At 48.0% G+C, this 27,933-nt stretch overlaps 1 protein-coding gene across 4 annotated transcripts in view; it reads right to left on the reverse strand.

The window, feature by feature from the left end:
• HECW2 (HECT, C2 and WW domain containing E3 ubiquitin protein ligase 2) overlaps positions 1 to 27,933 on the reverse strand; it is a 1,269,905-nt gene that overhangs the window by 209,402 nt on the left and 1,032,570 nt on the right. For all 4 annotated transcript variants that reach the window (XM_086955408.1, XM_086955407.1, XM_086955409.1 and 1 more), the window contains 3 exons: positions 10,032 to 10,141; positions 5,784 to 5,904; positions 5,288 to 5,401 (listed from right to left, as the gene is read on the reverse strand). In XM_086955408.1, the coding sequence (XP_086811534.1) occupies positions 5,288 to 5,401; positions 5,784 to 5,904; positions 10,032 to 10,141 (345 nt within the window). The remainder of the gene's footprint in view (positions 1 to 5,287; positions 5,402 to 5,783; positions 5,905 to 10,031; positions 10,142 to 27,933) is intronic.

A 27,933-nucleotide genomic window follows, 5' to 3' on the forward strand; every position in this document is an offset into this window, starting at 1 on the left:
CGCCAATTTTCCAATGGTTTTCTATGCAGCCTGTCTAGGCTAAACCTGCCTCTATGATCCTGCCTGCTTTTACCTTTGAAAATAAAGGTTGTGTGTTTCAAACAAAATCAGGGCAGTTTTCTTCTTTACATATATCATATATGGTGACTTATATGTCTTTATTTGATAAAATGTAAAAGTTTTACATGCAGTAATCGGAGTTTTGGAGCCTAATATGCTAATATGGTGTATATCTATATATATATCTATATATATATATATATATATATATATATATATATATATATATATATATATATATATATGCATATTATCTATATATATAGGTATTTATATTTATATATATATATATATACGTAGATATATGCATATCATTGACTATTGCTCCAGGATCCCGCACGTGGGCGGGACTATTCAGTGCTTATGACTTTGATGAGTATAGCCCTGGAAGAGAACTAGGATTACAGGTAACTTATACTTCTCACCATCAAAGTAGTCTTTTTATTCCTTTTTTTTTCTTTTGCTTTTACGGTGGACTGTTACATTTTATCTTGTGACTGCAGCATTTTCCAATGGTTTAATACACTGATGCTTGCTACTCGCAGTGAGATCACTTCCGAGGGTGGGCAGTGAGGAAAAGGATTCGGTTTGAAACGTTTACAGTTCAGCCACTGAAACCCAGAATATGTGCTCTTGGGCTGCATAGCTGAAAGAGATTAACATTTATAAAGTCAATAGCTCTGTTTAATGTAATGTAATGTTGTATATATATTCAATGTAGTTTTGTATATTATTGTACAGTTTTGTTATTACATGATTTTTGTGTGTCTGTTATCTTGGAGACATGTACAGCTAATGTATGGTCTTTTATCATGCGTTTGGGGCTCTTTCTTTACATATGTAAAAATGCAGCTGATTGTCTATTATATGTATAATGTTTAAATATGTGTTTTTTAGAAAGTAAAAACTCTGATAATAGAAATAAAAAATAAAAAAGAATAATGCATGTCTTTTTGATAATAAATGATTGAAAATTAAAAGTTGTATGGGGCACATATGTTTTTCTGGATATATTACATAATTTAAAAATATCTAAAGGGGGAAGCCGTTTGTGTTCATTATTATAATAGCTCTCCCATCGTCAAGACCTATTGGCTTTGCGAATGCTTGTTGATTTTACTCTCTTTTCTATTCTTCTCTACTGTCTCCCCATTGGCCAATTTCAGCTCTACCATCTTATAATCTCAAAGATCTTCCTAACTTTGCAGGCCACCAAAATTATTATTCTCACACTTATTCCATGGCTTCTTGATTATGAATATTGTTCCTCTCTGCGGAGAGCCCTCCTGTTTACTATCTCACCTTCTAAAATAATAAACTTCATGAAACTTCTCCTTAAACTTTCTCCTATTGCAAGTCTCTCCTCACCTCATATCTCTCCACTATTTTCCCTTCTCTTTCCGCTGTCAGCTCGGTTCTAAATGTGTTTGTTTTTAAATGGGTTCATATTACATCCCGCTCTTATCTGCCCCTTCTTATTGAGATTTATTTCCCTCTTGCTCTTTACATCCAGCCTGGTTTCGGCCTGCCCCATGTGTGCCCCTCCTGATTCAAATCTTTTGCCCTTCATGCCGCTAGCCTTTTGGACTCTTTACCAATATCTATTTACTCCTTCTTCTTCTTCTGTATACATGTTTATGTCTCTCTGAAAGGCTGGCTGTTTCATGAGGCCCCCTTGGACAGTTTTTTTGCTATGGGAGATGAGGTTTATTTTTGTGCACCTTTGTCACTCACATTGATTGTTAACTACTGCTCTGTAAAGTGCTTAGGCGTAAGTGCTTTATAAATAAAACACCACTAAACCTAAATGAAACTTTATTAGATCAACCTAGTATTCTTATTAGGAGAACAAAACCAGCATTTCGCCAGCTTATTATCGGGCCGGGCCCTCAGGCATTAGACTGATGTTGGATCGTATATGCGCTCATAGTAATACCAGGTACATTAAAAGAAATACATTTTTAAAATAAAGTAAGAATAATAAAACCTTGCTCACCGTGCTTGTTGCATCCTCCTCGCTAAGGTCCTCTTCTTCCCTCATGATGTCCAGGGCCCCAGCAAACTCCTTTATCCAATCCTGGTGCTGCTCTCAAGCTGTTAGCTCAGCACCAGGATTGGAGGGAGCGGCCACTATCAGCGCTCACAAGAGCATTGGAGGCTTTTGCTTTCTCAAACCCTGCTGTCTCAGACAGTTGGATTAGAGAGGTTTCAAGTGCACATTTGTGGCTGGCCGTCACAAGACGGCCGGCCAAAGAGACATGAGCGCTTTAAAGTAGTGCTCAAGCAGCTCTCTACCCCTCCCTGCTGCTGCCATTCAGCAGGCCCCACCCCACCCTGACAATCGGTTCAGGACGGGGTTGATGGAAAATATAATAGAAATGAATTAATTCATTACCATTTTATTTTTTGTCTCTGGGGCTTTTCTGGGGCCATTTCAGTGGGGCGATGCTCTTCCACTATAACAGAGTAGCCGCCCCAGCATTTTCCTGATGGATACTTCTAACTGCAGATTCTTCACTGTGTGAATATTCCCCCAGGAATCAGACTGAATCCAGAAACTCAAAAGCAGTACTCTTCCATGCCAGTAAGTGGCGTTGTGTAGCTCCACAACAACAACGCTCTGGAAGTGTTGAGCAAGGCCTCTTGTAAGCACCACTGAGGTATGCTGACATCTATTACTTTCTTTCTGCACTTTCAGATGATGATCTGGAGCTCTACTCCTCCTTTATGTTTCTACCAGTGTGCAAAGGAAATATATCACTTCCCAAAACGAAAGGTTTCAAACGTTGTAGTGACTATTGCAAACAAATGTCTATGACAAACTTCCATGGGGTTTGAACCATGTGTACCTCTTGATTCCGCTTAAGGTTAAGCACTGAATTTGGTACTGACTTTGGCTCTGTCCCTGCTCCCTGTTTCCTTAACAGCTATGCCGGTGATGACACAACTAGCACTGGAGGAGGATCATGTGACCTGTAGAAGCTTGCAACTTTGAACCAGCCTCATCTCGACCTTGGCCTCATATTGACCTTGACCAAGCCTGCATTCTCATCTCACCAGAGAGCAGTTATGTTGTGGAGAGGTCATACTCTGAATTACAGGATGCCAGGGGACTAGACACTCCCAGACATTGGACTTGTCTATCCTCCTGGTTCTGCGATAGAGAATAGTGCTTCTTTCGCTATGGTCATGCAACTTGCTGCAAAGGTCTATACGCCCCACATCAATTAGTTGGAGTTGTGGATGATCCACTTGGTGCTGAAGGCCTTCCTGCCGTCTTATCAAAAGGAGGCTAGTGCAGGTACTCTCAGACACCACTACCGACGAATGGCACTGCAACAAGCAGGGCATAGTGGGCTACTGGGTCCTGTGCTAGGATGCTCTGCACCTCTGGAAGAGGTGGACTCGCCAAGGCATTTCTCTGGTTGCGAACCACCTGGTAGTATATCTAAATGTCAGGGAAGATTGCAGATTGCAGTTGCAGATGCCTAGCAGCTCATGACTGGCAGTTACACCCCGAGGAGGTGCGGGTGTTTTCCATCAATATGGAGAACCCTGACTCGATCTTTGTGCCATTGCAGAAAATGTACAATGTCACAGTTTTTGCGTGCTAGTTTTCCAAGAAAGCTTTTTCTAGGAGACGCATTCAACATAGAGTGGATTATGGGACTCCTATATAACTTCCTGCCTCCATCGTTCTTGGCAGAAAATCAAGACTGATCCGGGAGGATCTGCTGCCACAACAGAGCAGGGCCCTGCGCCCAGGCCTCCACAATCCACACTTCCATGTGTGTAGATTGAGGGGTGGCAGTTATTGCTTTGATATCTATTCTCAAGGTGAGAAATCTGCAGTTAGAGGTATTTATCACTGCCCACCCACCTCCCTATTCTGTGGAATGGACTCTTTTAGTCTAAAAAGGTCAGAAACTGGAGATCTCCACAATGATCAAGATAATTTGCCTATGGGCTCTGTATCTGAAGGTGCGAAAGGCCTTCGAAAGCAACTGATGTCAGTGCGCCTGAGTGATGCTTATATATTGCCCACTCATCTCTTCTCGAGCGTAATGACATTGGTGTAGAGTCGCACATCAGCCCCTATCACCATGCAGCAGTACAGCTTTTGAGTTTCCGTATCTATTCTGATGACTTGGGGAATAGGTACAAGGTGAGGAATCTGTGGTTGGATGGAGTATTCATCAGAAAGAGAATTATGGAAGGTACGTCGCTTGTTCTTGTAGGCAAGATCTACAAATCTGAAGAAGCCACTGTTTAAATCGACATTCTGTGTGCTTACGGCTAAATGCCATTATGAATCATGAGCATAAATTCTGTGGTAGATCTCATGGCAGACTCAGGATGATGCTATGTTTTTCCACCCACAGACACACTCATGTTGTGTGAATACAAAGCTTCTAAACACAAGTATCCTGTTGGCAGATTGCCAACATTATTCATGATCATCTTGGCAAAAATAGATAAATATTGTAGAACTGATTAGAAAGGCTTTGGCTCATTTGCAGGGCCAAGCAATTGTTGTGCAAGAGAAGTGAGAGAGGGGTCTTTTGTCTAGTGGTAGATTGCTTAAGGTCTTCCTACAATCTGGAGAGTGCAGTGCAAGAACAGATCGTTGGCCTAAGTGCAGGATGCTGCACTATATCTTCTAATACAGTGTGATGGAGGTGAAGTCGGAGCACACGTGAAGCCATCGTACAGACATATTTTACCACAAGTCACATCCCCAATGCCTCCGGGGTCAGCAACAGCCCAGCAGGTGAGAAGCTTGAACTTAATCATTTAACTGGGGGAGTCTTAATGTCTGCACAAAATAGTGTGGCTTGTGTATAAAAATATATTTTAATTAAACTTTTTATTGTGTGGCCCACAATACCAAATGGATATTTTTGGGCTTTTAAAGAGATCTCTCCAAGTGCCTATGAATCACCACATGACAATCTTCTTACAGCCATAAAGAAACTACATGGTGTCATGTAATCATAAAGTAAGACTTGACATCCCTATTCCAATCCTTATAAAATAAACAAAATGTCTGTTTAGAATAACTCAATAACTGAGTCACCAAAAAGCACGATTTCAGCTTCTCAGTTGTATTTGTTCTTGCACTTCCTTCCCTGTTCTCACGCAGAACCACAGTGACAGTCAAAACAACAATCAACATAGCAGCGTCTCCGGTGTGTGTAATAACCACATCCCTTTTTTTGCTACTTACCCTTCTTCTCCCACAAAGGTGACGTAAAGCTTGTTCCTCTGCAGGTCTTTCCTCGAATAACCCATAATTTGGTTAAAGGCATCTTCAAGCAAGTGGTCTCTCCTGATGATTAATCTGCAGCGCAAAACAATTTAAAAGGGCAGTTACTTGCTTTGGGCGCTGCAGAAGATAGGAGCATCCAATGGCCCATTGTTTAAAAGCGAGTTCCCGCCAAACTACACCGAGGTTTGCTCTACAATGTATGTCTGAGATACTCCAATGGACCTGTCTAACACGTGGTTGACACCTGTGATATGCTTCATTCAAGTTAAAAGCCGTAAGCCTAGACGTTGTTCAGAAAAATCATGTCAAATTTGTCCAGTTGTTTTTAGGGCTTGTGAACTGAGGACAATTTCTACATTTTTTAATAATTTTACTTGTTATGTCCACTTGTGCGCACAGTGCACCCATGAAAGGCAAGGTGCCTAGTGAAATAAACCAAATTGTTTCTACTTACTTTAATTTCCCTGGGCCTTGCCCATATCCTTTTGTTTCCAATTTGCGGTAGAAGTTCCTTAACTTGGCTTCAAAATCCCGTTTGTAAGGAGCTGGTGCTCGAGCGTTTGCACGCTGAGTGCCTGGAGGAAAAGTAAGTAACAGTAGTCAAGACATGAAAAGCACATTTCTAAGTCTGCACAAAAGCATCTTACTTCAAAGCCAGCGTTATAGAGAGACTGCCAGATGACGGACTGCTGCACGCGCAGGAAACGGTGACATCTACTTCCGGTTATGTGTGTCAGATCAGAGCACTGATCAACACAGCACACTAAGATCAGGAAAACACCCGAAACCAGACCGCATAATGCTTTCCTCCAAAAGTAGCCCTTCACTCATCTTATTTTAATAATCGCTTTAATGTAAAAAAAAATGAAAAGGCAATGGATGGAAATGCATAAGCTAACATTAGGAATTCACCCCATCCACTTTAATCTGTGCCATTCCAGAGGGGACCATCACATGTAAATTTGGCCAACCTTATAATGAGCACTTTAGCCCACATCATTTGAACATGGAACATAATCAACTTCAGGTGGATTTCGATCTCCTAAGTCTTCAGTGGTTACAATTGAATGGGCGCAAAGCAATTTCAAGACCTACATTTGTGACAAGTTTGGAGACTTTATTCTTTGCAGAAGCTAGGTTAAGAGAGCACAGGAAAGGGAAGTGCTTATTCCTCTCATTGTAAGGTGCTGGGGTGGTTGTATTCATGCTTTCACTGGCCTTGGAGTAGTCATATAGGCCCTGATTACGAGTATAGGTGTTATTTATCGCAAGTCATTTATTGAGTGCAATAAATAACATCTATTATGAGTCGGTGGGGAATAACATGCAGATTTTGGTGTTTAACGCACCAAAAACCACATGATGTGGGAAAAACCATATGCGTTTTCCCTGTTAAATTTTGGCTGGTTTGACTTACCAAAATTTAGCAAAGGTTGTGGTATTTAACGCAGCCAATAATTATCGGAAGCGATAAACACATACCAACCTGTAAATCCAACCCATGCGTAAACAGAGATTTACTCGCAGGTCAGTATATAATGAGCAACTTATAATCAGGCCATAAATTGTATAAGATGCCGGCTTTAAAGGGGTGTGGCCAGTGCCGCTGCTCAAGGCATCAAGCTTGAGGGGGGCACCACTGGTGGCTGGCATCTCCAGGGAGGGGGGAGGGTGCAGGCGGGCGCAAGCAATATAAAATTACAGAATGTTAACTTAATTTACCTGAACGCGACGTCCTCCTCCGGTCCTCTTCTCTCCCCCCGGAACTGGCAGCAGCAACTCCCTTGATCAATGAAGGCACTGCTCTCATGCAGCAAGAGAGCAGCACCCTGATTGGAGGGAGCAGCCTGACTCGGCGCTCCACAGTGTTGTTGTGGCTATGTCTTGCTCACAGACAGCTGGGTTAGAGCTGTTTACAGTATGCATGTGTGGCTGGCCATCTCAAATCGGCTGGCCATAAAGACATGCATACTCTAAACAGTGCCATACAAGCCCACCATCCCCTGCTAAGTGACATGCTTCTGTCACTCCGCAGAGGCCCCGTCCTGATGCTCTCTTCGGGACGGGAAGAAAAATAAAATGGTAATAAATTTGAGGGGGGATTTTCAGTGAGGAATCGCTCCTCTGCTCCAACAGCGGAGCCGCCCCTGGGGGGCGCACTGTGCTTGACTGAATTAGACGAGATAAGAGCAGCCTACAGATATCTTTGTGTGTAGGGCTTTCAAGGGATATATAGCAACGGCATAATGACTCTGGAGGTTAATGGAATTGATGGATAGATCTGTGATTTGTCTAGTCACAGATTTGACTCATGATAAAGTAGCATAGAGGGAATGATGTTGCTTTTGCAAAGGACAATGCGCAACATGCAAGTCCTAGAGTTGTATTCCATGTAGATAGATCTGTAGGTTAGTGTTTATATCACTCAGATCCTTTTGTTAGTTTGAATTCATAAGTTACAATCCTTCTAATATTGCTCATTGAGCTCCGAACTGGCATCAAAGCACTACATGCAAATTGCAAGGCATGGATCTCAGAACCTTATTGTGTTTTTCAATCTTTTGTTATTCTAAGATTGCTAAAAAGGATTCCTTTGGGTAGTAATACAATGTTATTAGTATGACACCCCCAGTCATTGTGATGCATTTCACATCCTGAGTTTATGGGGTGAATTTACTAACACTTTCTGCCTGGTTTACATCACAAAAGTGATGCGAACATTTCATTGTTTTTCATTTCCAGCCTAAATCATGAATTGCATATGAGAGAAGTCCTAAAGTAACATAAAGTAGCACTATGTGCTACTTTGTGTCAAGGATGCATTCCATGGGTGGTACACAGACATTACCATGTACCCTCCCATGGATTTTGACACTAATCCCTATATACTAACTTTGGTAGAAAGCAATTTGCATCAAATAATTCTGCCTCCTTGAGGCAGGTGTAAGGGTGGGATCAATATTTATTTTCTCCATCCCTTATCAACTTTGCATCTTTTTTGCACCATACAGCACACAAAGTGTTAAACTTCAGAATTTGGTGCTGGAAGGGTACCTTTCTAGTATACAGCCTATCCTTCACAATGTGTGCATACTCTGACACAGTGGTGCTGGGGTGTGTGCATTGGCGCAAGGCAGCCATTCGATAATTTGAAAAAGATTAAGTTAAGGGGCCCAACATTTTGCTCAGATGACTGCAGCCAGCTCTATCGTAAGGTGGTGTAGTTTGGACTCTCTCTCCTGCCTATTTTCATCCATTACCAGGCACTCCCTGTCCCTTCAGGTCCTCTTGCGGGTTCTTTTTCATCCCTGATTTTTCTCTTCATCACTGTTTTTCTGTCTTTCGCTTTCTTTTTCACTTTTCATGTTTTTTTTCTCTCTTGCTCTGGGTCAAAGTCTGTAGATAAAAAATAAGTGCCAGTCCCAAAAATCGATGTCAGTGGGCCCCACCCGCAACCACCGCCTCAAATCAAGCATTGAAGGCACCCCAAGTTACACCAGCACTAGAGAAGAGAGCAACAGCACCATATCATAGGTATGCTGCTGGTGAGCCCTGCATTGATTTATACACTTGTACTACGGATTGTCTCTGTATGACATGCCTGTATTGTAAAGCGCTCTGACACTCTACATTGGGATGGCTAGTGCAATAGCATAAATACATGTGAGAGAGGGGCTGAAGAGAGATGATGGGCTTCATTTGAAGGTGGTAGGGAGGAAAACCATCATGGGAGGGGTTAAGGAGTGCCAACAAAGTTTATTGCTTCGGACGCCACCAGCTTTAAAACCGACCATGGTTGTACCGTTTGCCCTAATCGACTCCCACTGCTGAGCAGCGTTACGAATTGTGAGACACCAACATGCATTCTTATTTGAAGGATAGCGCACCTCTGTGGCAATGTGGTACTGGCTCCATTGGCACAGGAGGTATCTGCCAGGGCCTACTACAGTCCAATGCAGGGAGAACCACTGGCTCCGTGAGATTGACTGTGTGCTCTAGGGTGGGCCAGGCCAGCGCTGGACGTCGCGTGCTTCCTGCTGACCTATCAGTGACCAGTCGGCTTCTCTGGCATTGGCTTTGTTAGACTTTAACCCTCGGCCAAAATCCGAGCTCCCAAGCTGCTGCTTGGCATGCAAGGGATCCATGCAGCCATGTGATTTTCTTTGTCTTCTCTGCCTTAGTTTATTTTCCATAGGAAAAACATCACCGGACAAGGTACTCACACCAGACAAGGAACAACTTAGGAACAACCCATCTCTGTCCCGCACTTGAAATACATAGCAAAATGCGTATTATTGGGGACAGCACGATTGGCATGGCACTGACGGGGGGCGTGGGCAGTGCCAGCATTACACAGCCCTGGCGCAGGCCTTCTAAGAAAATCTTTGAGCACTGGCACATTCTTTTATTTTTACAAATGTAACCCTGGCACAGCAGTGAAAGTAAGAAGGCACTCTCTGGATACCACAGAGATTACCATCTTATCCGCAATGCTTTGATGTATTAGCTGTCTGCATTCCAGGAATCCAAGCAATGAGACTTCCCTCTGCTGCACCAAGGCATTTTTTTTACACAAAATCTGCGCAAGATTCAGAAGAAAACTGCAGTGGATGTGAATCAAAACAAAGAGATAAAAAATAATGGCAGGCCATTACTTCCCCCACAGATGGCGTCGGGAAGACGGCTGAGAGATGGGCAGTACCTGGAGAGTTCTGCGGCGACGAGACGGGGGAGGCTCGCGGGGACTGGCAGTACCCAGGGTGCAGTAAGGCATGTGGCGGCACGTAGGACATGATCTCTTCTTCGAACAGGCTGGTGATGAGAAAAGAGAACAGGATCATTAACACACAAGGGCGCGACCCTCCCGGCAGCAGATTCATACCAGCCATCCCTGCAGCACCGCCTGCATTTCCTAGAAAGCCGACCAGCCGCATCCGGGCACCTGCTCCGAATGCCCAGCGCGTGACTGCATCCCCCTTCACTCAGTGTTATCGGTGTCCCCTATCGCACCTGGGTAGCACAGCACATGTTGGCAGGAAAGGCAACAATACTCCCAAAATCATGTGGGGAATACTAATGTCCCTGCAGTTCTTGGGGCCATATGTACTTCTGACTAAACCATGATACTGAAATGAACTGCAGGGATCACACCATGCAGCATACATTACTCATTCAATTCAGTATGCCCAGGAAGGTTCCATCAGGTAATTTATGAGGCACCAGCTTATTCGAATGCATTACTTGTAGAACAGTCCTCAATAAGAAAACATCACAATCTGCACGGAGTTGCACAACACTCAGGGGCCCATTAGGATCTCGGGCGGATTGCCACCGCCTGCATGGCGGTGGCGATCTGCCCGAAATCCGTCCCCGCCCGCCACCCATTTCCCCCCGCCATATTACTATGACGGGGGGACCGCGGCAGATGGAAAGACCGTCCGCCGCTTTTCCGCCCAGTCAACAAGTCGAAAAGAGTTTAATATGGTGGCGGTGTCTGTTAGAGACCACCAGCCATATTACCATGGGGGCGGAAACATACTTTTGGAAAGGATGCAGGAGTTGCTTGTGGGGGCCTGTAGCAGGCCCCCAGGGACTTATGGGGGCTGCACATGGGAGGTACGTATAGTACCCCCTGCAGTTCCATGCACAACATGGCAGGCACCGAGTGGTGCCTGCCATGTTGTGCATGGAAGTGCACGACATGCCTTCCTGGCATTGTGGCGAGCGGTGCTGAGTGCACCGCCCACCACAATGTCAGGAATGTAGGATGTGCCCGCCACTGTGGCGGGCGCATCCTAATGGCCCCCACAGGAACCCCACCCTTATGGCGGCAGTCCCATGTCACGATGGTCCGCCCGCCATCCTAATGACCCCCTTAATATTTAAAATATTATGAATTGAAAGAGCTTAAACTTGTGTTTGTACATGGATTCTTTCTATGCTTTTCTACTTCAATGTGTGCAACACTTAGATAAATCATTATCGTAAGTTTTAAAAATGTGCGGATTTATAGAACTGAAATTGCATACCCTGTACTAAAAAAAATAGTAATAATAAAAAAAAGAAAAATATGAACACTTTGGAACATCTGCTGCTGTACTGCAGTTTGTTTTCTATGTATGTGCTACTTTAAATACATTCCTGGCATCGAATCCTAACAAATGTGCGCAATGTACATCACATCAGGCGTTAAGTACTTTCTATATTAGGTTAACTATTTAATTTCAATGTGAACTGTCAGCGGGAGCATTACAGTAATCCACCTTTTTACAACATGAAATTATAACATTATGTAAAGAGAGAAAAAATCTAATCACATGCCACAGATGTACTTTTCAGATTGCGAGGTATCAACATCCAATGCATGCCAAGAGATATACTACATCAGAACACACAGTTTCTCATGGGCAGTATGCCTCTATTGCCAATCACTGATAAAACAGATAAAGCAACTGATCAGAAGCTCCACGTGAAAAGGAAGGTGCCCCTGCAGACAACTGTGCCAGCCTGAATCCTGGACTGAGCCCTGAAATGGCAGATCCTACACATTTTTAACTATTAATCACATACTGTTTGGTCTAAACGTTTCTCTTCAAGCTTCATTAGATATTCTTGCTGTTGTTGGTATCTGGAGTTACCCAAACCTACAATCACTTATCTGGTTTGTCATTGAATTAGGTGCTCTGGTTGGCTTACAAATACTCATGATGCACCATGAATACATACCACAGATTCACCAACACTGCAAATCTTGTTGCAAACGAGACAACTGGGCACATGGAGGGCTAGCCTGTGTACATACTAACGGAGCAGGAATATCCTGACCAAGTGACATTGGTGACATAGTGATACTGCCACCATCTCCCATTACAAGGACCAAGTCTGATGAAAGATCGCACACAAGTTACTTACCTCAACAGGAAGCGCCACTACCAAACACACAGCTATGGTATGGGCAGAAGACTACATCTCTTCTTGGCCCTAGAAGTACATCATCTGTCTCTGTCCTTCAGATAGTCTCACTCTTTGCATTCAAACCTGCACTTAACAGAGGGAGGTCCTTCATATTCTTAGTGCCTCCAGCCTGCTCATAACTGTTAACTAAGTTATGAGAGCCACATGCATTCACCTGCCACCGAAGGCCATGGCCTGCAGTTAGCTGATATGGGAGAAACGTGTGGATGTTGAACAAGACAGCAAGAGAAACAAACCTCTTGGAATTCTGCAATTCACCTGAATCCTCTTGCAAGAGGTCTTTCAGACTATCTTTGGGGCCAATTACGATGGTGGTGAGACCGCCACCTTCAACCCGTCTGTGGCGGTCCCACCGCCATCGGAGCCAGCATTACCGCCCGCCACATTATGATGGCGGCGGATGCTTGTCGGTCATAGAGACCAACCACCATGGATCTGACGGGCTCAAGGAGCCCACTGGACCGTCAGAGGGACTTGTATTCCTATAACAGTGGCGGTGCCTGCTCAGGCACCGCAGTATGGATTAAAATGTCCCTTTCCGGCAGCCGTTTCATGGCGGTTAACCCACTATGAAAGACAGGCAGAAAGGGGCTTTGGGGGCCCCTAGCGGGCCCCCCTTCCACTCAGTCTTGGGTTTCTGATGGCACCTACGGTGCGCCCCTACATATCCCTCCACCATGTGGCAGACACAGTATGGTGCCTGCCACATAGTGCAGGGATATGCAATATGTGTATATGTTTGTACAGTGGCGTATGCTGCAGCCCGCAGCACATGCCACAATACAGCATATATTCACAGTACGACCGCCTCAAAGGCGGTCGCATTATAATGCCTATGGCGGGACAGCGGCAGCTAGTCGGTCGGTCCCATTCCCGATAGGATGGTGGTCGGACAAAAGTCTGAGCACCATCATAATGAGGCCCTATGTGTCTTTGCCATGGACCAGCTCTGTTTATCCTCAGTAGAAGCAACAAAGCAGTAGGCTGCTAGTCATCCAAAAAGGAAAGGAGGCGGGCCTCCTCAAAAGAGAAAGGAACAATATAGGTCAAACACTCCATAAGAAATCATTGACTTGCAATCACATACAGAATATTCTCAGCGTATTCTGAGTTAAATAAAATGTCACCCATTAGTAAGTTGGGTCATAGGCTTGGTGACGAATACAATCAACATCTAAAATATATCCTACAAGTAGTTTGACCTGAAGTGGTCATAGCTAGGGACAGTGTGCGCTTGACTCAAATACAGTTGCTTGGTTAGATACATAGCACCTTTGCAATCCATTTCTCACCTCTAGGTGGAAGGCACAGGTTCATCTCACAGCTACCAATAGTCTTTCTCAAAGACATCTGCTGCCTTGGCTCCAAAGGAAACACCCAAGGGCCAGGAATGTGGAGATACGTTTGCCTGTATCCTTCCTGGACATCTGCGACTGTATAAACTTGTTGAGGCTTGGTTATTTTCAAGGAAATGTCCTCGGGAGATCGGTTGAGTTCACGGCCCAGCATAGTCTCCGATGCTATCAAATGATGTGTTGCTATCATTTTGCAATAGCATATGCCGGTGCGTGATTTCCTGTCATCAGGTCAGTTTTTGTTAGAATGCGTACGCGCATCTTCCCTCTCCACCTGCCTCCATTTCCCACTCTTTTTTACAAGTGCCAGGGGTGGATAATGTCCTGGAATGAACGGATCCCAGAAGCTCACACTGATTTTCAAATGTGGTAGGAAATGCTCAGCCGAGCACAAAGGAGAGACAAGGATTCTCTTCTGCTTAGGATAGAAGGTATCTTAAATGAGAAGAGCACGGCTCGGATGGCTCAGGGTGGGCAGGCAGATGTAGGTGTGTGGCAAACACATGCCTGCCAACTTGAAGAACATAACTCCCGCAGAGGGCCCACTCCAGAAAACAGACATGTTACCAAAATCACAGCCAACATGAGTTATAGTTTTTTGTGGTCGTTGTTGGCGCAGTTTTTATTACCGTTGTATACCAACGCATTTTGTCCCCTGGGCATCCCTTTTATGGCCAGGGTCATAAATCATTATCATGGCATATCATAAATCATGCGTTCTACATCATCTACATGTCATAAATCATCATCAGCATGTCATAAATCATTCAGTGTTATGATAATTTGGACGTCATACATGATTAGCGTTGCCTGTCATAAATCATTTGTCATAAATCATACTGTTGGTCATAAATCATTCTGTTGGTCCTAAATCATTATCTGTCATCACTTATTTGCATATCACAGGGTCATAAATCATTTGTGTCCCATAAATCATTTGTGTGATGGACCGCCATAAATTGGAGGCGTATCTCCTTTCTTGGCACTTTTGTGATCCAACTTGTTCTGTTGGTTTCCATGCTCCTTTGCATGTGTGGAGTAGCCTCTCCCCAGAGTTAGGCCCCCAACTCGCTACCTTGTTGGTCTATTGTTGTGCCCTGCCGTCCGGCCCGGTCTGGGCTGTGAGCGCCGTCTCTGTCTGCTACCCCCTTTTGTTCGGCCTACTCACCCTGCCGTTCGGCATCCCATTGTGAGTGGCCCTCCTTCTACACACCGCCCTGTCGGTGTGCCTCGATAACCATCCGCTGTACCTCTCTTATCCGCCAGAACTGCGACACTGCTGGTACTTAGGTGTGGGTGGGTGGGACTCAAAATTCTTCTGCGCCGCTCCCCCAGCTCCACGATGTAGTGACGAGCTGCAGTGTGGGGGAGCGGCGTCTTATACTTCCTCCCCGATTCTCCCGCCATGACAAGGGCGGGTCTGCCACCTGGGGGAGGGTCAGTCCTCACCTGGTCCCCCCATTGGCCGAGTTCCTAGGCGCCATCCTGGCGCAAGTTGTTGCCGCGACGAGAGTGCCCCCTTCTAGTTTAGGGCCCTTCCCGGCGGCTAAAACCGGATCCTTCCTGAGCGCTGGCGTCCGTTAAGGCGCCGGCCCTCGAGTCCCTCTTCAGGGGCCGGCCTCTGCAAATCTCACTGTGTGAGCAGGGCGCTGTGCCTCGTGCCAAGAAGTGCCTACAAGTTACTTTTGAGAACCCCCCACCCTCCAAAAAAAGCTTGTTGAGGCTGGTGCTGTTGTCCTGGGGTGTTACTTTCACACCCCTTAATGGGCGTCAGCAGTTCAAATCCTCGGAAAACAGCTATTTACAGTGTTCTTCGGCTCATTTTCCCTGCAACCGTCACCGTGTGATATCGGCCCCTCACCGGGAGATCGTGAAACGAGAACCGAGATTGTGTGTCACACAGTGGCACCGTCTGAGTTGGCAGGTATGCAAACACTAGGAGGAGATATTTGTTACAAAGTTACAGATACACAACAGCGGGCACAGCAGAAATTCTTTCAGGTGCACACCAGCCAAGGCGGTGGAAGAAGATTCTAGCAGAAATCTCTGGTTAGACACAACTGTAGAGGGGCTCTGCAGTCAGGACTGGCATTTGTATACCGCGCCTTAGCCATCTGATGGACCCATACTACCCGGGAGTGTCGGTAGAAGGCTGAGGGCTCCTGGGTAAGAGAAGCTCTGAGAGTAGTGCAATGGAAGTCGTCTATGGGCGAGCAGTCCGCAGGAGAACCGCTGGCATCTTGAGGCCATTCATCTGGCAGGACATAAGTAGAGCCTTCATAACAATATTCATTTCATAATGTTCAACACAAAATGGGCTCCACTTACACTGGTGCGTTTGTCCCGTTCTATACGTTGCTTTAGCAGCACGATAAGTCCATTCAGAAAACCTACCAAGAAGGAATGCTTTTAAATGTAACTATAAAGAAACATACTGCAACGGAGTATTTCAGTGAAAAAAATCACAAAAATATAGATTTTCTCACTTTTATGGGCTATATCATGTAAGGCTGCACTAGAGAAATCAAAATCATGAGCAACGCAACAATAGAAATCAAAATGTATTCTAAATTAAACTGCAGGGGGCGTGGCCAAGATGGCGGGCTGAGAGGACGCACTTGCCGTGAGCTCCCGAGCCCCTGGAACCCCTGCACCGCTCTACGCCGCTGATCTCCCCCAGATCGAGCGGAAAACACACCTAGTGCTGCCCGTGGTGGTGTGGAACAGCCTGTGAGCCTTGGTTGCCCTGCCGCGGCGGCGGTACCGCTACAGAGCCGACCGAAGTGGTGGCCGCCGAGGGACTTGCCGGGAGGCCTGGGAGCTGCGGACCTTGAGGACTTGGTGTTCCGCCGTGGTGGTCCTGCATCGAAGGACGAGCCGCCAGTCTGCACACGGCTCGGCGCCCAGGTGGGTGGCGGGACGGCTCTCATCGGCGGAGCGGAGCTACGTTGACGGTGGAAGCGGAGGCGGAGTCAGCCGGAAGCAACTACGCAAGCCCGGGGATCGGGAAGGCCTACGCCACGTGGCCGTCCCGGAGCCCCTCCTTTGGCCGCACCTGACCGCCTCGGCGGCATTTGACTCCGGCTGCCACACGCCCTGCGGGCTCGGCCCCAGGCTGTGCACCCTTCGTGTGGACCCGCAGAGGGGGACTGCCACGGCCCCCAGGCGTTGGCTCCCTGGCCCGGTACGGGCGGCCATCTTGGACGAGTGCGGAGCGGCTGCCCGGCCTCGCGCGAGAGCTCCTCGCTAGGGGTGCCAACGGCTGTGTGACCGGCTGTCCACTGCTTTCCGCGGCTGCAGATTCCAGTGATTCCCGCCTTTCCGCAATGTCGAATGCCAGGGGGCAGAGGAAGGGCGATCGAACTTTGCCGGCCATGCTGGGACGTGGCGCCCCGAGACAGGACAGGACCCAGCCCGCCCCGAGCCCCCCGACCAGCTCACAGGGCGCTGAAGGAGGGGAGCCCCCGGTGACCCGATCGTTCCTGGAGTCCCTGTTCAGCTCCCTGAGGGAGGACTTTCAGGCCTTGAAGCAGGAGGTGGCCGGGGAGGTCCGGGAGGTCCGGAGAGAGGTGGACTCCCTGGGAGAGCGTGTTAACACCGTGGAAGCAGCTGGCCACTCCAGGGACGAGGAGATCACCCATTTACAACAGGAGGTCCTGCGGCTGCGGGACCAACAGATCGAGCTACAGGCCCACGCCGAGGACCTTGAAAACCGGTCCAGGCGGAACAACATCAGGGTCCGGGGTGTCCCGTCCAACGAGGAGGGTGAAGACGCTGCCACCTACTTGGGAGCCTTGTTCCGCGAGATCCTGGGAGAGTCCGAAGACTTCCAGATTCGGATCGACAGGGCGCACAGAGTTGGCCGGCCTCGCAGAGCTTCGGCGCCTCCCCCGGACATTTTGGCCTTCTTACCAGACTTCCCCTTGAAGGAGCGGATTCTCCGTGAAGCGCGGTGGCAGCAGCCTTTCCGCTTCAGAGATCACCCGGTGACTCTTTATCAGGATTTGTCCACGATTACATTGCAGAAGAGGAAGACCTTTAAGATTGCCACGGACTTCCTACGGGAACATGACACGCAGTACTCGTGGGGGCACCCCTTCCGCCTGATTTTTCGGTGGAATGGAACACTGCACCAGCTTCGGTCCCTCCAGGATGTCTGTGGGATACTAGGGATCACTGCATCGGACACGGACACCCCGGCGACCCGCCGCAGGCGGAGCACTCGAGACGGCTGGCAACTGGTCGGGGAGAGGCGATCCCCGCCGCTCGCGAGGCCTGACTCGCCCACAATTCGAGCAGAAATGTCCAGCGCATCCAGGAGGCCTCCAGAACTACGGCGAATGGCGATGTGGCCATGACGGCCTGAACTTACTCCGGGGGGAGTCTACAATAGCTCGTCTTCATTTCAGGTGCGGGGGTTCTGGGGGTGGGGGGTGGCGGGGGTGCTGGTGGTGGTGGCTGGACGTCCACTAGAACGACTTTCCACGGCCTTGTCCGCTAAAGACCGGACTGGGACAATGAAACTTCTCGGATGGTTTGGGGAGAGGGGGGTGGGAAGGGGAGTTAGTCGGGGAAGTTCGGGGCTTGGGGGTTCACTGGGGAAGGGGTTGGGGGGGGTGTGGAGTTTGGAATGTGGGGTTTCCCCGGGGGGGGGGGGGTCCACACAGTTGGGGAGTTTTGGGGTTCGGGGACTGTACTGTGCTGTGGGGTGGTTTGCTTTCTCTGTGCGACGTAGCTGCTTGCTGTGGCCTTTGAGTATTGCCCGGCGGGCCTTGCCTGCCCTGATGTGCGTTTCTGGTACTACCCTCATTGATGGCCCTTAAAATTGTTACTTTGAATGTGAAGGGGCTGAATAACCCGGTCAAACGACGGGCTGTGCTGTCCCTACTGGAGGACTCGCAGGCCGACATTTGCCTTCAGCAAGAGACCCACCTGCTTGCTAAGGATTGTCCCAGGCTGCGGACCCCTAAATTCCCCACACAGCTCTTTTCTTCCTGTGCCTCCAAGACGGCAGGGGTGGCGCTCATGATATCAAGGAGGTTTTGCAAAAGGTAGCGGAACAGAAGGGGAGGCTCTTGGCGCATAGGATCAAGGTGGGGGGTTTAGTGTTTACTGTAGGCTCCATATATAGCCCCAATGACCATCAGGACCAGTTTCTACACAGGGCACTAGAAGAGGTGGCGTCCACTCCTGATAGGCACCTTGTCCTTGGGGGGGACTTGAATGTGGTTTTTGACGCATCTCTGGACAGGTCGGTGCAGAGGCGCCTTCAATCGGGGGAGCTTTCGGGCTCGGTTCGTACCCGTTTGGAGGAGCTTGATATGCATGACATGTGGCGCCGTCTCCACCCCGCAACCCGCGCATACTCCTATTTCTCCCACACTCATAAGTCATACGCACGGCTGGACCATCTTCTGGTGACGGGCCCGATGTTTGAGCTGGCCTCGAGCGCTGACATAGGGGTCCTATCCCTCTCAGACCATGCACCGGTGGAGGGCACCTTCCAACTGCCTCCGGTGGTTCACCCGAGAGGGGTCTGGCGTCTCAGGGACACTTTGCTGCATAGGCAATCAGCAGTGAAACAGATCCGTGAGTCAATAGCAGACTTTCAGCGCGCCATCGACAACGATGACACCACCCGCGCGACACAATGGGCTGCCCTGAAGGCTGTGCTCCGTGGTGACTTTATCGCCATCTCCTCAGCGGAGAACAAAGATCGCCAGCTCAAAAGGGACGAGCTTACCCGCCAGGTGCGGGAGCTGGAGCAGGTGCATCAACGGACGGGGGCCCCCCGGGTCTGGAGGCAATTGAAGGCCGCCAGGAAACTCCTGTCCGCACTTGACATGGACAGAGCGGAGTACGCTGTGCTTCGCTTGAAGCATAAGTACTACACCGGCGGGGACAGGTGCGGCCGGCTTCTGGCGCATAAACTCAGGGTGCAGCACCAACAGCACCGGGTGAAGGAGTTAGTTGACCCCGCTGGAGGGTCGGTCACGGAGGACGGACAGATCGCAGAAGTTTTCCACGGTTACTACGCATGACATCTACGCTGGCGTTCCCCCCTCCGCGCGAGCTGAAGCAGATTATTTGGAGTCGGTGTCGCTCCCGTCGCTGACGCCGGATCAGGCACAATATCTGGAGCGGGAGATTAGGATTGAGGAGGTGGTCACGGCGATCTCCCGGCTCAAAAACGGGAAGGCTCCGGGACCTGACGGTTTTATCCCTCTCTTCTATAAGACCTTTTGCCAGGAACTCGCGCCACTTTTGGCTCGCCTCTTTAACACGTTCTCGGAGCCGGGCGCTATCCCCCCGGAATTCCTTCAGGCTACGGTATCGGTGATTCCGAAACCGGGCAAGGACCGGGCTGCTTGCGGGTCCTACCGACCGATCTCTCTTTTGAACACAGACCTGAAGATTTTCACCAGTATTCTGGCGGCACGTCTGGCGCTCCACCTCCCGGGCATGGTTGACCCGGATCAGGCTGGGTTTGTACCGGGCCGACAGACTGTCGACAACACAAAGAGGGTGACCCATATCCTGGAGAAGGCCTCGCGGATACCCGGGGAACGCATGCTCCTCTCCATTGACGCAGAAAAGGCGTTTGACAGAGTGCATTGGCCTTATTTGGAGAAGGTCTTGGGCAAATTCGGCGTCGGTGAGAAGTTCAGACACCTGGTGTTCAATTGCTACCGTTTTCCATCTGCGGAGGTGAGGGTGAACGGGTGCAGCTCTCGGCACTTCCCAATAGAGCGGGGGACCAGACAAGGGTGCCCTCTATCCCCTTTGCTTTTCGCTCTTTATATAGAGCCGTTCGCACAAAGAGTACGCCAGAACCCCGACGTCGTAGGTGTCCGAATGGGTGAGTTCCATCACGCTCTCAGCCTCTACGCGGACGATGTCATCTTGACGCTCGACGATCCGCGGAGGTCGCTACCTGCGTGTATCGCAGAACTAGACCTCTTTGCGACAGTGGCGGGATTCAAGGTGAACCTTGGCAAGTCTGCGGCCCTCGACATCTCACTGTCTAGCGCCACCAGGGCTGAGCTACAGAGGCTCTTCCCTCTGAGCTGGTCTAGGGACCGGATACCTTATTTGGGGATTCTTCTAGCGCCCTCTCTCCCCGCTATGGTTACGGCCAACTACACAGCTTTAAGTGCAAAGATCAAAGAGGAACTGGCCCGCTGGGATAGGGGCACGTTGTCTTTGCTGGGCAGGGTGGCCGCGGTGAAGATGACCCTCCTGCCGCAAGTCTTGTACCTGTTTCGGGCGCTCCCGCTGCAACCCCCCAAGGGATGGTTAGCGCAGACTCAGTCTGCTATCACACGTTTTGTATGGCAGGGCCGTAGACCTAGGATCAAGAGAACCATTGCCACACTGGCGCCCGAGTCTGGTGGCCTTGGGATACCAGACCTGCAGAAGTACTTCCAGGCTGCTCAGTTGTGCTATTTGGTGGAGTGGAGCCGGTGGGAATCGGACAAACACTGGTTGTTTCAGGACCAGGCGGTGGCGGGCAGAACACTACAGGAGGTGCCCTTCCTGCGGAGGGCCCACCGCCCTCCCAACCTCTATGCTTCCTTTGTAACACGGGTCCCGCTCCGGGTGTGGGACTCTGTATCCGTCAAGCACGACCTCACCACTTTTCCCTCTCCCTTCACGCCAATAGTTGGTAACCCGGACTTTAGCCCAGGTATGGAGCCGGGAGCCTATGCACACTGGCGGGTGGCCCGCTGTTTCGCTTTATTTCATCTGTACGGACCGGAGGGTGTAGTTTCCTTCCAGGACTTGCGACGGGATTACGGCCTCCCCGAGACAGAACGCATGCGATATATGCAAGTGCGCCACTGGGCACTACAGCCACAGGTGCGAGCGACTGCGGATCGGACGATCACGGCATATGAGCGTTGGCTAGTGACTCGCTCATCAGACACCAAGCTTATTTCTGACTTATACAGGATGTTGCAACCTCCCCCCTTTCACATCTACAACCCGGGAAGGGAGCGGTGGGAACGGGAACTTGGCCGAGTGCTGAGCCACACTGAATGGGACCACATCTCTTACCGGGCGCGTCACTCTGCCTATCACACCGGACTCACGGAGACTTTCACCAACATCACAACTTATTGGTATCGCACCCCCGAGAAATTACATGACATGGACCACTTGATACCCGGGACATGCTGGCGCAACTGCGGCTAGACTGGCACGCTCACTCATATACTATAGGACTGTCCCCTGCTGGCTCCTTACTGGGAGGAGTTCCTGACTGAGATAGATAAGTGCTTTGGGATTGAATTACCCCGCGCCCCCGCCTATGTCCTCCTGGGCTTGCCGAATGGTTTGATGTACCCCCTAAGGTCCAAGAAAGGCAGACAGACAGCGATAGCCCTGGGGTCAGCAGTACAGAACATACTCATACACTGGCTCACTACCACGCTTCCTACTGTTGTGGGTTGGCTCCACAGGTTGTGGCATGTCCTGGGCATGGAGAAGTTGTCCCTAGTGGTGGCGGGGGAGGTGGACACATTTGAGGAGCTGTGGGCGCCATTCCATACTTTGTTAAGATCAGAATTTAAGGAAATCACTTGCCCTAGGTATCTTAGATTGCTACGGCTGACACCGCCGCCAGACCCGCCAGATTAAACTGTCCATGTAGGCAGCTGATGGAAGGAGGGGACGCCATGCAGCCGCAGTGAAAGAGCGAGTGGTTGACGGCACAGTACAGGGGGTGGGGGGGGGGGGGTCGGGGGGTTGGGGGGGCAGTTGGTTGGGAAGGGGGGGGAGTTGTTCCTTTCTTTCTTTTTCCCTTTCTTTTCCTTGTTCCCGCCCACAGGTGCACTGTCTGTGAGACTTTGGCACGAATGTGCCCACCGCACTGATTGAACTGCCTATGAGCATCTATTGTATTATGCACGCTGACTTTGAGGAACACCTGTGGTTATTTGTCTGTAATGTTGTTACTTTTTTTTTTTCTTACTGCAATAAAATACTTTAAACCTAAATCAAACTTCAAAAAAAAGATGGCTTTTGTTTCACATTTCTTTATTAATGTAATAAATAGGGGAGTGGTTACTACATATACCATAAAGTCTCAGTATGAAGTCAAAAGCATGAACAACTATTATTCCAACCTCTGTACAGTATTCATACCATGTTGCCCAGAGGGTGTAACCAGCGACAATAAACCTATTTAAAACAGAGAACTGTAGACTCATTCTAGAGTCATAAGACATTCCCGTGATAGGACTGTGAAAAGAAGAGGAACGGATAGGCGAATTAAAGGAAGCGAAATACAGGAAGAGAGAAAGGAGCACCATACAAATAATGATGGCTTTGAACGTCGACTCAAAGATACAGTTATAGATATGAAAGGTATGATTTCTGGGTGCCCTCTACTGGAACATTTTGGCATTGTTAGAGATTTTCTGCTACGATGAGTATTAGAAACTGTAAGCGTATTAAGTCATGAAGCTGCCCAGCAAATTTCTTCTTAAAGAAGTCCATATACCTCAGCCCAGGAAGTAGCCACTCCCCTAATGAAACTCCCTTTTACATTTCCAGAAATATCACCTGCCAGATAAAAAATAAGCCTGGGAAATGGTGGGACGGGCTCAACTACTCAGGGTTTCTGTTGCAAGTTGTTCCTTTCCCCTGTATATACAAGTGTATTTATTTCTATTGATATATTGTTGTTTATTTTTATTCATAAAGACTCACTGATATGACATGAAATTATGCTACGTATGGAACTAATGACTGTAAGATACCAACTTGTAGCTCTGTGTGATCCAACTGGCGATTTGGGGGCCAATTTTAAGTTTGGCTGACGGCCCTCTATTTCGAGGACCACCCACCATCAGCAGTGATTCCCTGCCTGCCTTTTGGGGATCTCAGTAATGAAAGTGCATCTGCTTCTACATAGCAACCCCTCAATTAGGGGATCTGTTGCTGCAAAGCACAAACCACGGGCCTCATTTATGGCATTTTGGCATAAGGCAGCACAGCAAGCCACCTGGCTGCAATGCCTTAGCTTAGGCCAAAGTGAAAGGGCGGTAATGCTTTGTATTTAAGCAATATGGTGCATTCCTGTCCTTTCGGCCTGCGCCGGTGGCTGCCTAGCGTCAACATAGGAATCCTTGCCGGTGGAGGCAGGATTGTTTTTGTGCAGGAAGGGGCACCTTCCTTCACTCAGACAATCCAAAGGGGCGTTTTCCTCTTTCTGTGTGTGCTGCAGAATGCAGAAGACATGGAAAAATGAAGAAACGGGGAGGAATAAAATTAATTCTCCTCATTAAGCTTCACCTTGGGAGGCATATGGATTTGGTGCTTCCCAGGTTTACATTACTTTGTAAATCTGGGGCAGCATCAAATTCCACGGGTCTTGCGTGGAAAAGCCCATTGCAACACCCATGAAATGCCTCCCGGGCACAGAGTAAGGTGATTTGTGCTGCGTCGCCTCACTCATGATTTATGAGACCACGTAGGGTGGCTTTGCACGGCTTCATAAATCTTTATAAGAGCCCTGCGTCACGCATGTACCACTTTACGTGGAGCAAAAGTGATGCGGGGCTCTCATAAATAAGCCCCCAAATGTCCCCGACATCCCTGGAGTTTTCTGTCTGCAAGGCAGGGGCATTTATACATGTTCCTTCCTGGATCCACCATGTATCACATAGTTGCCCCGGGAAGGAACAAAACAGTGACAGACACCAGGAAATAAAAAACAATGATGGTCTCCCTGCCCTATGTATGGTGGGGCGAGTGCCATAGTGAAAGACGGTGGTGGTGGCGGACGGGCCCTGACTTAACGGAGTCAACCGCCCATCCAAGTGAAGTTCAATTGATGGAAAACCACAAAATACCCCCACATCAAATGAGGCTATGAAACCATGAGTTTGGGGGGGGGGGGGGGGGGGGGCGGGAGCACTGCCACACTCTCTGATACTCTTACTACCCTAACAGCCATATAAAGAGTGCTGCATATTACACCAATCAATGATGTCTCCAGCGACAGAGACATTAATTCATGTCCATGGACCTGCTTGCAAGGGATACCAAACTCTTAGTGCTCAGAGTTATGCCCCATAACTCCTCGGTGGTCATCATGCACAACATGGAAACACTTCCTACACAGGACAAAGACTAAGACAACAAATGCTCAACCACACACCCTATATAGTGTAGCTTGCTACCAATGTAGGCAAGCGCTTCAGCACCACACATTAGGGGCAGTTTCAATAAAATATAACAATGTGGATGAGCTACGCAGCAGTGGTATCCCACTATTGTGCAGCAGCAGCTCACATGCCTTCGTATCTGATCAATCTGCAGATAAAGAGACGCACTTGTCAATGATTTGCATCATTTCTGTCATTCAGGGCGTGACTGGCTGCTGTCTAGACAATCCTCAAGGCATATGCAGCAGAGGCCGATCTTGATACTTGTAACACACCTGGTCAAGAGTGTTAAAGCTTCTTAATTGCCACAGCTGTCTGTGGAAAACCCCGGCGGCCTAATTAGTCGCTGATTTTACAAGCCAGTGAGAGGCAGGCAGCAAGCACAGCTTTCTGTATCCTAACTTAGTCACTTCCTGAGGGCTAGCCATCTACAAGAGTTCTTGAACCGAGTAACTCAAATAATGCTGTAATCTGTGTGAATCAGTAGGCGCTGGTGCTATGGATTCAAGTCAAGTGTCCGAAATGTTCCACAATGATATGACCTGTAAGAAAGTCCCCCTCTTATAACAAAGTTGCCCCCACTTTTTGCTCAATGGTACTGATGTTCTTGATTGGATGTGCATTGAGTTCCTGCTAAACCCACCCCAGTGCCAGTGTTCTTTCCCTAAAAACAGCAACATACTCAATTGTACATAAAATGACAAGGACTTTAGCACCCCTGTAAGTCCCTGGTAAATGGTAACTAGGGTACCCAGGGCATGGGTACTAAGAAGGGTTCCTATGGGCCGCATCATGTATTATGCCACCCAAAGGGGCCCCCACAAAGACTGCATGCAGACTGACTGGCATTGCAGGATGCGTGAAAAGGGTGCAAGCCCTTCTGAAAACATGACATTGCCCGCTCCCTGTGTTCAATCCCCAAGTACACTGCATATTTTATATGTAAGTCGCCCCTACAGCAGTCGTTATAGCCCCAAGGCAGGGTGCATAATATTACATCTGAGGGCACATCTGCAAGAGCAGATATGCCCCTGTGATGTCTAGTCTTTCGAGTGATGTCTTTCGAGTTCTTGCCGGCAAACTATGGAATTCCCTGCCTGTCCATATTCGTGCCATCGATGGGCTCCTTGCTTTCAGGAAGGCTGTCAAAACCTTTCTCTTCCCCTTAGCTCCTTAGTTCTGCTGTGTTGTGTTTTGTCTTTCACTTTTGTCCGGCTTTTCTGTTCTGTACCAGCGCCAGGACGCCCCTTTGCTGGGGCATCTGTGCGCTCAATAAATCCGGATAACATAGTTCCATTACTAAGAAATTGCAAGTGATCAGAAATCCATTTTAAGTATATAAAACTTCTAATTGAATCAAAATAGGGCATCAACTATTTGATATGGCCATGCAACCAATGAATTCATTGCTGTAATGTAAATGTGAATGGTTTTCTATGATGCTGCATTCCAATTGACCTATGTTCTTTTCCGGGCTACTGTAATTTGTCTTCCTCTTACAATTTTTAGGCTCTCTTCTACAATTCAATGCCTCCTGGCTTGGCTTGGTTGGCATCTGCTATTTATCATGTTATTGGGCTCTTCTGCCCATTCACTGAACGTTTACATAATGTGTGGTCAAACCTTTGTGTTGGTCCCTGTGGTGGCAAATGACCATTGAAACTCAAATTGACCTTGATATGGATCCTCTTGTCCTCCTACAAACCTTAATGTTACTTTTATTTATCAAATGTCATTCTCTGCTTCTTCTGTTTCTCACTCTCTCTCCCTTCATATTTCACCTTATCCCTCACCCCTTATTCACACAATTAGTGAGCACGCTGAGCCTTGAAAAAAGCCCCAGGCATACACACCACGGGGATGGGATGGGCGAAACACGTGTTGGCTGTTCCACCTTTGTTTTTCACTCTGGCTTGCCAGAAAAACTTGGAACAAAATTAAAAGTGAAGTAAAAAGACAGCACTTTCACCTATCCTGACTTTAGATCCTCTGTATACCTTGGATTACTATCTAAAGAATGGCCCATGGTGGCTAAGAATTGCCCTCTCATTTACTGCACCAGTTCTGTCCTCTACCATTTCAATAAAGGAAAGGAAAGCCATCCACCAACCAACAATTCATCAATCAAGCATGCAAAATAAATGCTGCAGGCAGTGTATCCTTCTCATATACCTTACAAACACAGGCATGCATAAAAGCAGAGGCAAGTTTGCAGTGAAGCGAGAAAACCATTGTCAGGACCTCAGGTACAACACTCAACTCTTCTGACTCGGATAAATCTACAACCACTTAGTCTCCGTCTAAACATATAGACACAACTGTAATTGCTCTTGATAATTTGAGTGCTACGGTGCCATACAAGTGGCGTTGTACCAATGACAGGCGTAAAGTAACCCTGTATGAAGGTTCACCTTAAAGAAACCTAGAACTAGACAATAAAACTGCTCACCTACACAGCCGTCAGGTTCAGGAGGTTTTTGAAACTGCAAATGTTTTGCTACATAAATGCTGTGTGACATAACTTAGCATAACATACCTTGGTATAATAGACACAAAGTCCCTGAGTAGGACAGACAATCTTCAAGTGTCACTTTACAGGGCACCATAAGTCAGAACACGAAACACATGTAGAGTGTAAACAGAAGAGCAAGAGCTACAAACACTGTGCCTCACTGTTGCAGGGAAATAGTGGATACTTTCTTTTCTACATATGTGAAAAAGGTAGCTGAAACAGTGGCCCAAGATTTTAGGCCTGATTGAAAGTGGCACAATATTCCAACAGTGGCTGGCAATGCAAGTTATCAGCTGCATCAGGAATTGCAAGCGTTAAGGGAATACTATGGCTCCTGAGTCTTTTAGCCATACATTGCACCTGCTCAAATGTTCAGGTGGAAAACATACTCAAATGTGGCATAACATGCTTACATTTGGAGCAGAAACACCTACTCTTATATGTTATTCCTCATTTAACAGCAACTGTCTTATAATTGTGCTGTATTCCCACAACTGGGATACCTGCAGTTTCAGTGCTGCTTGCTGCAGGAATCTCATGCAGCATTCTTGCACCCACTGTACTGCGGCCCATAGAGAGCCTGCTTGA

The sequence above is a fragment of the Lissotriton vulgaris genome, chromosome 2_1 (genome assembly GCF_964263255.1).
Source record: "Lissotriton vulgaris chromosome 2_1, aLisVul1.2, whole genome shotgun sequence".
Taxonomy (NCBI): domain Eukaryota; kingdom Metazoa; phylum Chordata; class Amphibia; order Caudata; family Salamandridae; genus Lissotriton; species Lissotriton vulgaris.